The sequence below is a fragment of the Labeo rohita genome, chromosome 25 (genome assembly GCF_022985175.1).
Source record: "Labeo rohita strain BAU-BD-2019 chromosome 25, IGBB_LRoh.1.0, whole genome shotgun sequence".
In the NCBI taxonomy this organism is placed as follows: Eukaryota; Metazoa; Chordata; class Actinopteri; order Cypriniformes; family Cyprinidae; genus Labeo; species Labeo rohita.
In genome coordinates this window covers 953,560-967,647 of record NC_066893.1, presented here as the reverse complement: position 1 = coordinate 967,647, position 14,088 = coordinate 953,560, and the positions used below count along the sequence as shown (strand labels likewise).

At 36.3% G+C, this 14,088-nt stretch overlaps 1 protein-coding gene across 1 annotated transcript in view; it reads right to left on the bottom strand.

Moving 5' to 3' along the window:
• Positions 1–14,088, bottom strand: part of cpne8 (copine VIII) — a 58,289-nt gene that overhangs the window by 17,179 nt on the left and 27,022 nt on the right. The window contains exons 6-13 of the mRNA XM_051099504.1: positions 12,637–12,713; positions 8,170–8,233; positions 6,367–6,470; positions 5,949–6,053; positions 5,559–5,600; positions 5,087–5,162; positions 3,549–3,602; positions 3,109–3,170 (exon numbers count right to left, since the gene is read on the bottom strand). Coding sequence (XP_050955461.1) covers positions 3,109–3,170; positions 3,549–3,602; positions 5,087–5,162; positions 5,559–5,600; positions 5,949–6,053; positions 6,367–6,470; positions 8,170–8,233; positions 12,637–12,713 — 584 coding nt within the window. The remainder of the gene's footprint in view (positions 1–3,108; positions 3,171–3,548; positions 3,603–5,086; positions 5,163–5,558; positions 5,601–5,948; positions 6,054–6,366; positions 6,471–8,169; positions 8,234–12,636; positions 12,714–14,088) is intronic.

Genomic DNA, 14,088 nt, shown 5'->3' with positions numbered 1-14,088 from the left:
TCCTTTCTAGTTTGGGGTACGAGGCCTCGACAATGGGTTCTGAGTGTGAGCCTGGAAATGCAAAGGGAAATGTTCTGCCAGGGGAATCCCTGTGGACCTCCCATTCTCCACTCGTACGTGTCTCATGGATGAGCTTGAGAGCATGGTGAGCTCAATTCATTCAGAGCATTGGAGAGCATGCTAGAGCCATCTGTTACTGACGACACAGCTGACCTCTTGTCTTCGGGTGCTGTGGCTCATTGCAGATACGGTAGCTGTGTTTGTCCAGGCAGCCAAGAGCATAGCCCTAAGCGCTTGAGGTTTGATGATTGGTTCTTAGGGGCTGAACGTGATGCACAGTCGTCCTGTCAAGACTCCTGTCCAGGGCATGCAAATTTGCTTCATGATGGCCAGAGCCTGCTCAGACAATGTGATTGCCTCTTCATGCCTGATGTGCCAGGTATGCTGTCAAGGGCAGGCAGATGTGATGAGCCACGATGAAGTTTCCTTGACTGTCACTGGCTTCCTTCTCAGCAGACCAAAGGAACAAGGTAGATACAACACACTCTTCACCATGTGTAACAAGGGATGCAAGGTCTCCGGGTATGTGAGCCTTGTTCCACAACACTGCAGAAACCTTACCCTAGGTACCCCATATATGGTGCTGGTACGGCGTCTGGATGCTTGGTTGACACTTCCCAGCTCGTCATGCTAGCTTCTCAGGACACTTCAACTCAGCAATAGACATGTCTCGAACCTTCCTTGGCACAGGCCATTTTTATGGTGTGCCTTTGAAGGACATATCAGTACAAGGTCCTCCCCTTTGGATTGTCCTTATCTCCTCGTGTCTTCTCAAAAGTTGCAGAGACTGCCCTGGCCCTGTTGAGGGAAGCAGGCATTCCGCTAATATTAGCTCACTTACGAGAGTTGTTGTGTGCACACTGGGACATGGTCCTGAAGCACCTTGCCTGATTGGAAAAGGGTCAACTGGAAGAAAAGCAAGTTCTCAGTTGTGCAGAGCATCTCTATTCTCAGTAGGGAGTTGGACTCTGTCAACACTGACATGATCACATTCAGTCAGTGTTGAACTGCTTGAATACATTCAAGTACAAGACAGTGAATTCTCTCAAATATTTCCAAAAGCTCCTGGGGCTTATAACCCAGACTGGTTGATGTATATGCTTTAGCACTGGCTTCATCACTGGGTTAATCACTAAATCACAAGGTTGGCATTCTGTTGCAGCACATATCGCATGCCCATAACACCTGTGTGCCATCCTACATTCAGCACTTAACTGGACCCTTTATTTCTGGGTTACCCTAGAACAAGTGTCCAGATGCATCATACTAACAAAAGATGCTTCCAAATTAGGCTGGGATGCTGTATGCAAAGGGCGTGCAGCCTCAGGTTCCTGGACAAGATGCAGGCTGCAGTGGCACATCAGTTGTCTAATGTTTTTGACTGTGCATCTAGCTTCTAGAGGTTTCAACCATTAATTTAAGGCAAGCATGTGTTAATCTGTATGGATAACACAGCGACAGCAGTGTATATCAATCCACAAGGGTCCTCCCATTGCCCTCTGTGGTATTCCTTGACCAATGCCCCCCTTGGCACACGTGCACGGGCACATAGTTGGCCTAGGAGTCTATGCAATTATGCATTTCCCCCAGTGAGCCTCACTGCACACACATTATGCATAATCAGGATGCCGAGCAGGTCCTCATGGTTGCGCCGTATTGGACCTGGTTTGCATAACACATGCTAATGGTGTTGACTCCTCCTCTTGGTGAATCCCTATTGGTGAATCTTTTATAGGGGCAGGGCACAATTTGGTACCCGTGCACATACCTCTGGAACCTCCATGTCTGAGGAGGAATTCAGAGGTCTTAGTGCCCTCTCTTTGAAGATGGCTCTCCTGACTGTGCTCACTTCTGTCAAAAGGGAGAGGGATCTTCAAGCCCTATCCATTAATGAAACATGCCTGGTCCAGTTTTTAGTTTCCCTTGAGTGGTGAACACTGGACCACCATTCTCCAACATTAGAAGGACATTTGTGGTGGGAGAATTTGGCGGAGGAACTTATCACCAGACTGACGGTGGTCCCATATGTGCATTTTTTCCTTATACTGTGTCCCTAGCATGAACCCTATGTCTTCTCCTGGACAGAGTTTCACTCTGTAATCAGTTCTCTGTGTATGGCAATCTTTTACTGATAGGTGGAACCCACCACAGAGACTTGCTTGTACTTCCCACTGCAAGTCCATAGGTTGTATTTTCCAAACGGTTACCTTCTCCTTTGGACAGGATGTGGTCACCATAGTGTTCCATTCTCATTAGAGGAAGATGTTTCAAATTCAGATGTTCAATTTTTAACTGTTTTAAATTCTATACAAAAGGCTATATACAACTGAAGTGTTGGTAAAAAAAGAAATGTGAGGTCATGCTTCCTGGTCGTCGAAAGGTTGCGAGGAGGTGAGATGCATTTGTTATCTGACATGCTATACTTGTCAGCATTTGTGCCACCATGGCATTTAGTATAGGAACCAGTAGTGTCGGAACTTCGAAACAATGTTGAAAGTGACCAACAGAAAGGTTACTATTGTAACCCTCAATTCACATTGAAAGTTGTGTCCCTCATACCACAACTCTGAACTGCTGCTGACAGATTGGAGATGCTTTCTCAGCTCCTCAGCACGAACCTAAGTGAAGCATGCAGGCCACTTATATACTGTCAGTTGTAAGTATTATAAAAGTATTATAATAATCATGTGGTATAAATTATGGTATGTAATTATGTAGTAAGACAATACAATAATGTTGGTCTGAAGGATCGAACAAGCGCACACACACTCATGTTTCTTTTTGTGAATTGTGGGGACTTTCCATAGACTTCTATAGATTTTATACTGACCAAACTATATTGTCTATCCCCTAACCCAACCCTAACCCTAAACCTAGCCCTCACAGAAAACATGCTTGCATCGTTACACTTTCAGATAAACACCATTTACTATTTTTAGTCATTTTTTAACATTGTGGGGACCGGTCAAAAATTTCAGGTTTTACTATCCTTGTGGGGACATTTGGGGGTCCCCACAATGTAGCAAAAACAAGTACACAAATACTGACCCTCCTTTGATGTAGTCCAGGAACGTAACCTCGACATCAATGAAGCAGGACAGCAGAGTGACCTGTCAACATGAAAGTTTGGTAACACTTCCTATGTGGAGTCCTAAAGGGCATCATCACACTTTCAATAAGCAATGCATACTTTAATCATAAATGTCATATTAATATTCATGCTAAGGGTGATGATGTAACTCTCTAGAGTCATGGCATCAGGGCAGACCAGTGATGAGCTACATCAGCATTTATGAATATTTATATGCACAGCTTATGAAGGCATTGTGCATTGCTTATGAAGATATAATGTAGGACCTTCTATAAGAAGTCTTACCAATAAGGATGTTTGTTTGTTAGAACAAACATGTATTGCTTTCTTTTGTTCTTCTTTGGAACTTTTTTTTTTCATTAATTAAACTGGAAGATCTAGTTAAAAATTTACTCACGGTTCCTGAGTTAAGATATTTCTTCTTCTTTTTCTTTTTCTTGGGGTTCAGCACCTGCAGAAATACAGCAATGTCAGACACAGACTGTATCTCAATGGTTGAAGCTGAAATAGTGATTTGGTCTCACCAAAATGTATAGTTATTTAGCTCTAAATTTAAGATTTATGCATTTGAGTCACATATAAATTGTCCATCCATTTGGAAAATAAACTTAACGAGATAAAAATGTGTATAAACTCAAAAATCATGGTATTGATTAACTATTTTCATCTATATTACTTTATTTAAACAATCATATTTTCAAAACACATTTATTCATATTGCTTACGATTAGCATAAATCTGTTCACTGTGAAAACATTCACATTTATTCAGTTAAAAATTATTAACATTTAAATATGACCAGCTGTAGAACAAGTAATATTCTATTAGTAAAAATGTGAGACTAAAACAAATTTGGATTTGTTGATTATTATATATTTAAAATTAAACTTGGTTTATTTGTACTATTACAGAAAATGCACCTGTTTCTTACCTGTTTTAACTATGACTGAAAAGTATGTATCACATTAAGCTTATTAGTTTGTTAATGTTAAAATTGTGTAATCCAAATGGATGGAAATGTTATATAAAATTCAAATACATAAATCTTAAATTTAGGCATACATTTTTTTGGAGTGTACAAAATGTGTTTATTATTTTATTATATTTTTTATTTAATTTATTTTGTCTCTCTCTATATATTTTCTTTTCTTTTATTGCTGTAACACTTGAGAAAAGCACTGCAAAATACATTTATCACTGCAGCATATTCAGGATAGACATATTTTTTGCCACAATAGGTGAACATGGTCAGACTAAGAATGTGTCAGTTCTGTGGCAAGAAATTCAACCACAGTGAAGAGGATATTGGTTGTGTCAAAAACAACAACAAAAAAAAAATCATAAGAAGCTTTTGGTGGAGATGAAATGTTTGACTACATATGCTAGACCTCTCACTTTTATCTAAGGTTCTTGTGCCGTGGCCGGTTATGATAAGCGTTCTCGTCCCTTATGGGTTTGATTTATGTTTCAGTGATGTGGAGGTCATTTAAAAGATGAGATTTCACAGGGATGGGAGACAAAATGTCACAGTAAGGCCAGAAACATAATTTACACAAGAACATAAATACAAACAGTTCCCAAACGAGTTGTATATAAGTACATTTAATATCATATTGAATAAGATATGTAAATATTCCTGCAGTTAGCTAAAACATTTAGACATTTAGTTTAAACCTACATGTTTTAATTAGGAGTTGTTTTTTAACGCTTCATTGAACCATCTGACAAATCAGATTTTCCAGTGTTACATACAAAATAAAAAAAATAGCTTCAATACTTTTAGTTACTCCTGAGGCACTGTTTATGCCTCATCTACACACTCCAGAAGTAATGTAAATGTCTGCATTAAAATCTAGGATATTTCAAAAAGACAAATTTACAATATTTTAGGCAGATGTGTATGAAAAATACATGAAGAAAAGGAGAGTGGCTCACCTCCCACACAGTAAACTGAGTGTGGCCTTTAGAGAGCTCCCTGTAGCTGGTGCTGAACTCGCCGATGTAGTCATGACTGAAAGTGCACACACACACACACACACACGCGTTTGTCTTTGTGAACTGTGGGGACTTTCCATAGACTTCTATAGTTTTTATACTGACAAAACGATATTGTCTATCCCCTAACCCAACCCTAACCCTAAACCTACCCCTTACAGAAAACGTTTGCATCGTTACACTTTCAGATAAACATCATTTACTATTTTTAATCATTTTTCTACATTGTGGGGACCGCAGGCTGGTCCCCACAATGTCAAAAATGTCAGGTTTTACTATCCTTGTGGGGACATTTGGTCCCCACAATGTAGCAAGAACAAGTACACACACGCACACACACACACGTACAGTCTCATGCCTTATCTTGATGCATCTTATCTTCAGTATTACAGAATGATTCTTTCATTCTTACCCTCCATCTCTGTCCCAGTCATACACCTCGATTTTTATTGCTCTGCAAAAAAAAAAGAAAAGGAAAATAAAGTTTAGTGATTGAAAGCATGAAGTATTATATAGTCACTCTATTTTGATAAGTAAATTTCTCTAGGATTTTAAACATTCAATCAGAGAAAGAATGTCTTTAAGTGTTGATAAATTATGATAAACACTAAACACAAACTAAAAATGAAAATAAATAAATAAATAAAATCTTACTGTCTCCAAACTTTTGAAATGTAGTGTATGTATATTTATTTCTACTTGTTTTTTTTTGTTTTGTTTTTTTACATATTTGCTAATACCCGTTCACACCAATTCAATGGTTCAGTGTTTTTGAAGCTGAGAGTTCTAATATTTGTCCCACCTGTCATAATCCCCATTACACAGTGCTCTGACTGGGATCTTGAAGGCCTGCCATACAGGGTCCAGCGTGTTTTTCACCACCTCTGTCTTATGACAGATGGTAAATCTGAGAAACAGGACACGTCAAGGAGGAGGAACCACAACATGGGAGAATCAGTGAGTGTGAAATGGGGTCTTAAATAGGTCATATCACACATGCACCATTTACGGTGAGTCAAAAAGTGTCATAGAATACTAAGACCAGGTTTGAAGGCATTAAATGAGACAATCTCAAACATGACCACATTATTAGACTTTAAACATCACATGCAGCATTCAAATACATCTGGTATAAGTACTGATATAAATAAAAAGAAATGGCACGTCTGTATTTTTAAACAAATGTCCAATGGGAAAATGGGAAGAAAAATAGAACTTACGTTCCATCTTCATTGCTACGGTAAAAGACCAGGAAAGGGTCTGACTTTCCAAAGAAATCTTTTTTGTCCAGTTTGTTGCCACAAAACTGCATCAATACTGACTCCTAATAAAAAAAGGACATCAGCACAGACTATACGATGCTGTTCAGTAAACATTTACGAAGAGAAAAGAATAAAACAGCAGAGACAAAAAGAGATAAGAAAGAGAATAAACAAGAAGAATAAACTAAGTGATGACAATAAGGCAAAAAGACAAGAGGCAAGAAGAGAAGAGAAAAAAATAGATAAGAAGAAAAAGGAAGATAAGAGACAAGAAATTAAACAAGAAGAGATGACACAAGACAAGAAGAAAAAAAAGACTAAGACACAAAACCAGACGTAAGGGTAAATTTTTTTTTTAATTTTATTTGGATTTATTTGGATTTATCTGAATAAATAAGCTTTCCATTTATGTATGGTTTGTTAGGATATGGCAGTATTTGGCTGAAATACAACTATTTGAAAATCTTGAATCTGAGGGTGCAAAAAAAAAAAAAAAAAAAAAATCTGAAAATTGCCTTTAAAGTTGTCCAAATGAAGTTCTTAGCAATGCATATTACTAATAAAAATGTAAGTTTTTATATATTTATGGAAGCAAATTTACTATCTATAATTTAAAATCTTATGATTTTGACCAAACAATGGCTATTGATGCAAATATACTCATGCTCATACTCATACTCTTCACAAATGAGAAGAAGTGAGACAGGAAGTTAAGACATGAGACAACGCAAGATATGAAGAACAGTATAAATGAGACAAAAAGAGACTAGATGAAATAAAAAGAGATGAGACAAGTCAAGCAGAAGCTAATACATAAGACTAAATGAGAAACAACAAGACAGGACATGAGACAATGTAAGATGTGAAGAGAAAAGTATTAATGGGATAACAAGAGACAAGACAAATGAGACAAGAAAAGAGACAGGAAGAGAAGACATGAGATAATGCAAGACACGAAGAGAAGAGAATAACTGAGCCAAGTAGAGACAAGAAAAATACACAAGAAAAGAAGACAAGAACACTAGGAAGAGAAGACGAGACAATGTAAAACGTGAAGTAAATAATTAAGACGAGAGGACAAATGAGACGAAAAAAGACAAAACAAAAAAGACTAGATGAGAAGAAACAAAACAGGAAGAGAAGACATACAACAAACAAGACGTGAACAGGAGAGAATAAATAAGACAAGATGAGACAAGAAAATAAGACAAGACAGAAGATGAGACATAAAAGACTAGCTGTGAGAAGAAATTAGACAGAGAAAAAGACATGGGACAATGCAAGGTGTGAAGAGAAAGGAATAAATGAGAAAGAAAAGAAGACGAGACAAAACAACTAGATGAGAAGAAACATAATAGGATCAAAAGACATAAGACAAGACGTGAGGAGAAGAGGATAAATGAGAAAAGAGGAGACGAGACAAATGAGACCAGAAAAGAACACAGAAAAAAAAATAGATGAGAAGAAATGAGACAGGAAGAGAAGATACAAGACAAGACGTGAAGAGAATAAGAAAGACAAGAAAAGACAAGACAAATGAGACAGGAAAACAAGACAAGTTGAGAAGAAATGAAAAAGGAAAAGTAGACATGAGAAAACAAAAACGTGAAGAGAATAAATGAGACAAGAGGAGACAAAACACATGAGACAAGAAAAAACAATAGATTATACAACAAGAGACAAAACAACAGACATAGAGAGAAGAGAAGACAGGAGAAGATATTAGATAAAAAAAGGACAATAAGAGATAAAATGACGTACCCTGCAATTTCCAAGTTCTTCAGCTTTCACAATAATAGTTCCACAGTTCTTTCCAGGAATGCCTCTAAATTCAGAAAGAACATTGTGTATTACTGAAGAAGCCCTGACAATATTGTTCTTGACAACTACCACTTCAGAAACACACAGCAGGACAATTTCAACAAAAGGTTCAAATCCTACAAAGGGACATCATTGACACTTAACCTTACCTGATCCTGTTTTAAGTGTACTAAACAACAGAACTTTGGATGAAAGTGGCTGTTACAGGAGTAATTAGTAAAAAGCTGACTGTGTTAAACAAATGCATATGTGTGAAAGGGTGAACATTAATAAGTGATTGTCGCCTGTCAACAGTTATGAATGCATGTATCTGTGCTGCATAAATAAATGAGTGTTTGTAGAAGCAGACAGGCGACTGTACGAGTGTTTTCTGTGCTCTTATATAAGACTACACTTCAAGAAGCCCAAGCCGGAATTGAATTTAAATTGTATGGAGCCAACACTTCAGCATCCTGCGCAAGTGCCTGACAAAGATGAACGATGAAAGATTTTGAAGATGATTTGATGAGAGAACAAACTTCTGCCTTACTTATGCGCTGCCTCGAGTGCTTGTTTCAATTCCACTAAGTAGTTGTGGGTTATGTTACAGAGGTTAGAGGAGCAGATCTCTGCTAACTGAAGACATGTCTTTAATCTGCTCTGGATCTACAGATGTCCTCTGAGGCACTCTCCTAAATTAACCTGAAATGTTCAGCCGTCTACCAGGAATTACTTACAATCAAAAATAAAGAGAGAGAGAGGGAGAGGGCTGAGGGAGAGCGAGTATCATTGTAGCTCAAAGCTACAAGCTAATCATATTTAAAAGCCATTTAAACTTCATCAAGCTACTTTTTTAATTAACCTCATATCACATGTGTGCCATAAAGACATTTTTATGTCAACATGGACATAACAAATATTACAACATTATAATGTTAATATCATTCTATCACTTTTATATATCTAAGCTTGTTAACTTGTATAAGCATTGAAAACTGTAAATGCACTTGCAAAAGGTTCTACTATGGCTAGTGACTATTTACTTGCCTTTCAGAGAATCAGTACTGGACGAACATCATTTTATTATCTAATTAATATTCATGCAATCTCTACACACACACAGTGCTTACCACGTACTTACTAACATAATTACACTGAATACATTAAAACTATTTATGGGGGAATTTGTACATTTTAATTACACTGAAACAACCTACGGAGACATATTACTTAAAAATGTATAATATTAATAATAAAAAAAATACAAAAGGTGAATATAGCTGCAAGCAGCGCTTTAAGGCTTTTAAGCACATATAAAAAAGGCATTATTTAGCAAGCTTGTAACCACCTAAATCAATGATTTAAAAAAAGCTTTTTTGGCAAATCCAGATAATTTACCATAGAAATATAATGTGTTTTAACGGTTATGACTGTTATAGCACCAGCTGTGGTTCGATCCCCTTAAAACTTTGCATGCTTTATAGAATCACCTGTCACATGTGCTCACCAGGTTTGGTAAAGTTTTGAGTTTTCCTTTAGGCTTTATAGAATTTAGAGTGAATTTGGACAGGCCCAAATTGTGCATATGTGCGAAAAATTGCGTTGACATACAATAGTCGAACAGGCCCACCGAGTTTCATTCCGTTCGGCCTCCGTTAACCTTGTCTAACAGGTGCAAATCTGCAAATGTCCGTATAGACACTTGTGGCACTTTGGACCAAGACTGTGCACACCGATTTTTATGTTGATAGGACAAATGTTTGTGTAGTTATAGCCATTTTTATGTTATGTTTCCCCCTCTAATAGCGCCACCAAGAGGCCTTTTTTTTTAATAATTAATAATATTCACTCTCCAGAGAATCTTTCTGCACTGTTTTGGTCCTGATCGACCAAAAAAACTAGGACTAGTTCGCAAATGTAGGTTAATCAAAGCCAAAAGAGCCAAAGATTCAAACAACATAAGACATTGAGCCTGCGAATGACAATTTAGGAGTTATGAGTGATTTTGTACTTTTAACTGCTATAGCGCCCCTGCCAGGCCAAATGGGGCGAGCCTTGGTCGCATTTCCGGCTGTGTCGTACTACCATCCCTCCAAGTTTCAAGTCTCTACAACTTACAGTTTGGTCTTCACAATCAGTTTTACGTAAAAATCGCTCATCTGTGACCATTCTAACAATCAGTGCTACGCACTTGATCTCCTAATTACAAAAAGATTTGAAAATATTATTGTTTCAGTTAAAATGTGTCATGCTAAGTGGCACAGAAATAACACACTTTACCTTTAAGTTAGTAGTGTTGTTATTTTACTCCCCAACAATCATCCACAAAAAACAAAATCTGTGTCATTGTTGTTCCAAATCCATAAGATATTTGTTAATCTTTGAAACACAAATAATCTTCTGTTTAGCACATTTGAAGCACTCTATGTGTGTTGTTCACAGTTTATACTGTATGTGAATAAAAAACCTAAATTAAATGTGTTCATCATGTAAAGTGATTGTGTTTTTTTCTCAGAGGACTTTAAAGATTACTTTTACTATGTCTTTTAGTGGAAAGTTTTGAGGGAGTGGACTTTTAATGGATAAATAGAAATCTCTCAGGATTCATTAAAAATATCTTCACTCGTGTTTCGAAGATGAATGACATAAGGGTGATTAAATGAGTAAATGATTCAATTTTGGGATGAACTAAGCCTGCTTGAGAATTACTCCCACACTGGTTTATATCAACACAGAGATGTCGCACTGTAAATGTGGTTGTGTCAGGAATGGGCAGATGCTCAAAAATGAATTCAAATGAATTTCCATGAGCGATTCAGCGTAGCACTTTCACTGTAAAAGCTTCTAAATGTATTTATTTGCAACTCCCAGTACATGACTAAATGAATGTTCAGAGTGGTTTGAGTGAATGAACGAGTGCAGGCAGCTCTGGTTATATAACACTCATCATTCCATATTACCGCCCAATGTGTCACCAACAGCACACACACAAACATACAACATGCATACACACATTATATACAAGCAAACCTGACCTGTTGTATATGAGCAGTTGACAACAGACTTTTTAAAATGGTAAAATGTACATATTTGTATAAGAAAAATAATATTTTGATGCAATAGCCTTCACTAGTTCATTTTAAATAGTCTTGCAATATGACAAATGTCTGTAAGTCAAATATCCCATGCAGTCTCTCACTAAATGGTCCATGAAAAAACAATAATTATAACACAATTTGAAATATGCTGTTTTTATTTTGATACTATTCAGCTATTTCAGCTACAGTCAGTTTCATTCTTATTTAATGCTCATTAAACCTGAAATCTCTATTTTGTGTGGACGTCAGACCGCAGGACTGATTAAATGAACATGAAAGCAGTTTCAACTCTCCATTCTTATAACACTGAATCCTGATTAACATTTTTAAGGTTCCCATTGTTTGATTGGTTTACTACACCATAAATTTTGTCATTTAGAAATTTTATTAGTAATTTATTAAATTAATTTGATTATGGAATGGGGCTCTGTTCTAAAAACCTTCCTCACACAATTGAAAGGCAATTGGATGTGCAATTTTCAGGGTAAGTAAATTAATTTGTGCAGTTACACAAAATTTACACAATATACATGGAGAAAAAAACGAATATAAATTAATCGTATACAAAATAAAAGTTTTTTAATATATAAAAGAGTTAATTATTATGTACACTGTAAAAAACAATTTGTTGAGTCAACTTAAAATAATTTGTTACCCGGCTGCCTTTTTAGTTCAGCCAACTTAAAAAAAGTTAAGTTGTACTAAGTGACAACTTAGATATTTGAGTTGATTCAACTTAAAATTTTAAGGCAGCTGGGTTACTAACTGGGTTACTAACCCAGCTTTTAAGTTTAACAAACACAAATATCTAAGTAGTCACTTAGTACAACTTAGCATTTCAAGTTGACTAAACTTATTTTAGTTGACTGAACTTAAAATTTTAAGGCAGCAGGGTAATAAATTATTTTAAGCTGACTCAACAAATTGTGTTTTTCAGTTTTTACAGTGTATATATAAATACAAGCACATTCATGTATATATTTAAGAGAAATGTTATGTACAAAATATTTTATTTATATATAATAAATTCTATAAAAATTATAATACATATACTTGTAAATATTTCTTAAATATATACATGAATGTGCATGTATTTATATTTACATAACAATTACACACACATATATTAGGCAAACTCAAATGATCACGATCAATCATTTGCCAGTCCCAATATAAATATGCTCTTCTTAGAGTACAGTAAAATTGAACTGAATCAACTGCCCATATAAAGAGCGATAAACCCAAAACGAAAGCATGTTAGGTGAGAATTGAAGTCCATTTTAAACACATTGTTTTTCAGAGACGTGTGAAGCTCAAACACAGGACTTACACAAGCGATCTTTCCATGCGACTACCCTGAGAGCCCACCACCTCTCCGAGAGTACAGTACATCTGGCCCAGAAAGTCCTGTAAACACACACAGACAGCAGGAATGGGTGCATTACTCACACATGATTTTAGGGCATTTGAGTTCAAGATAAGGGGCCTGTTATCTTAGTACACGTTCGAGCTAACATGAAATCAAAATGGACACTTATTTATCATGAAAAGTAGTATAATAATTGTATAATATTATACAGCCTTAGTTACAGTAGCAGAAAAGAAAAGATGATTTGGGGCAGAACTGTAATAACTCTCGCTGTTTGTAACAATGTGCACAAATCATTCCCGACACAATCAAGAATATGTATTAAATTCTAATAGATAAAACCAAGTTCCAGTCACTGTTCAGAAATCTGTCTCATTATGGAAGTTAAATGGGTTGTGAATGTTTCATGCCTAATATCTGTTCTCCAGTGGGAATGATACGTGACCAACATTCTCTCTGTCGCAAATGAGCATGTAAAACGCACATTTCATTTTCAATGTAAAGTTCATGTTCAGTGTTCATGTTCCTGTTCAATCTTCCATGTCAATTAATTTCTTAGATGTCAACCTTGTAGACCGTGTAATGCATATTTGGACTTCTTTACCTCTACAATTATGTAGCTTGTTTGATAACATTCTGTGCTGGACATTTAAAATGTTTTTCATATGAAATGGCAGACTCCTTTGTCTTGGGAAGGCTAATTTCATAGCTATTTTCCTAAACTGACTTTTTACTTTACATAATCACAGCTTGACTGGAAAGAATGTAACAACATTAATGTTAGAATTTTACTACGTCAATAAAAATGATATTAAAGTAACATTTACCCTGATTTTTTTATGCTTTTTTCCTATAATAAAGGTCTCCTATCTCAAGCATGCTCCACACTTACGCTGTTACACACTAACTAACATACATTAATGGGGCACATGAGCCTGTGCACATAAAAATGTGTGCAAGAATTAATTATTGAAAGAGTTTACTTCACTTCATATTAGATTATCATGAGCCTGTGAAAAGAAAAAAAAATGTGGGGAAATAAAGAAAAACAAAGAAATGAAACCTGAATAAAAAAAAATAAAATAAAAAAAATGTATAAAACATGAATGAGAATAGGACCTTATTCCAGCCTAGTTCATGACAGGCTGCATGTGAGCATGTGTGGGCAGAAAGGTTTTGCAGATGGAAAGGGAGGACTGAAAGAGGCAGACATTCTCCTGAGGGCACTGATCAGAATAACTGTGTCCAGCATCTCTGAACATCAATCCCACAGGTGCATTCTGGGATATAGAGTGACCCTTGGTTCTGACCCCACAAAATGCTTGGATAAATCACGATAAAACCCCCATGATGAGGGTCAAACAGAGTGCCTGCAGGGCCACAAACACAGCACAAAAAAAAACTATAACAAGT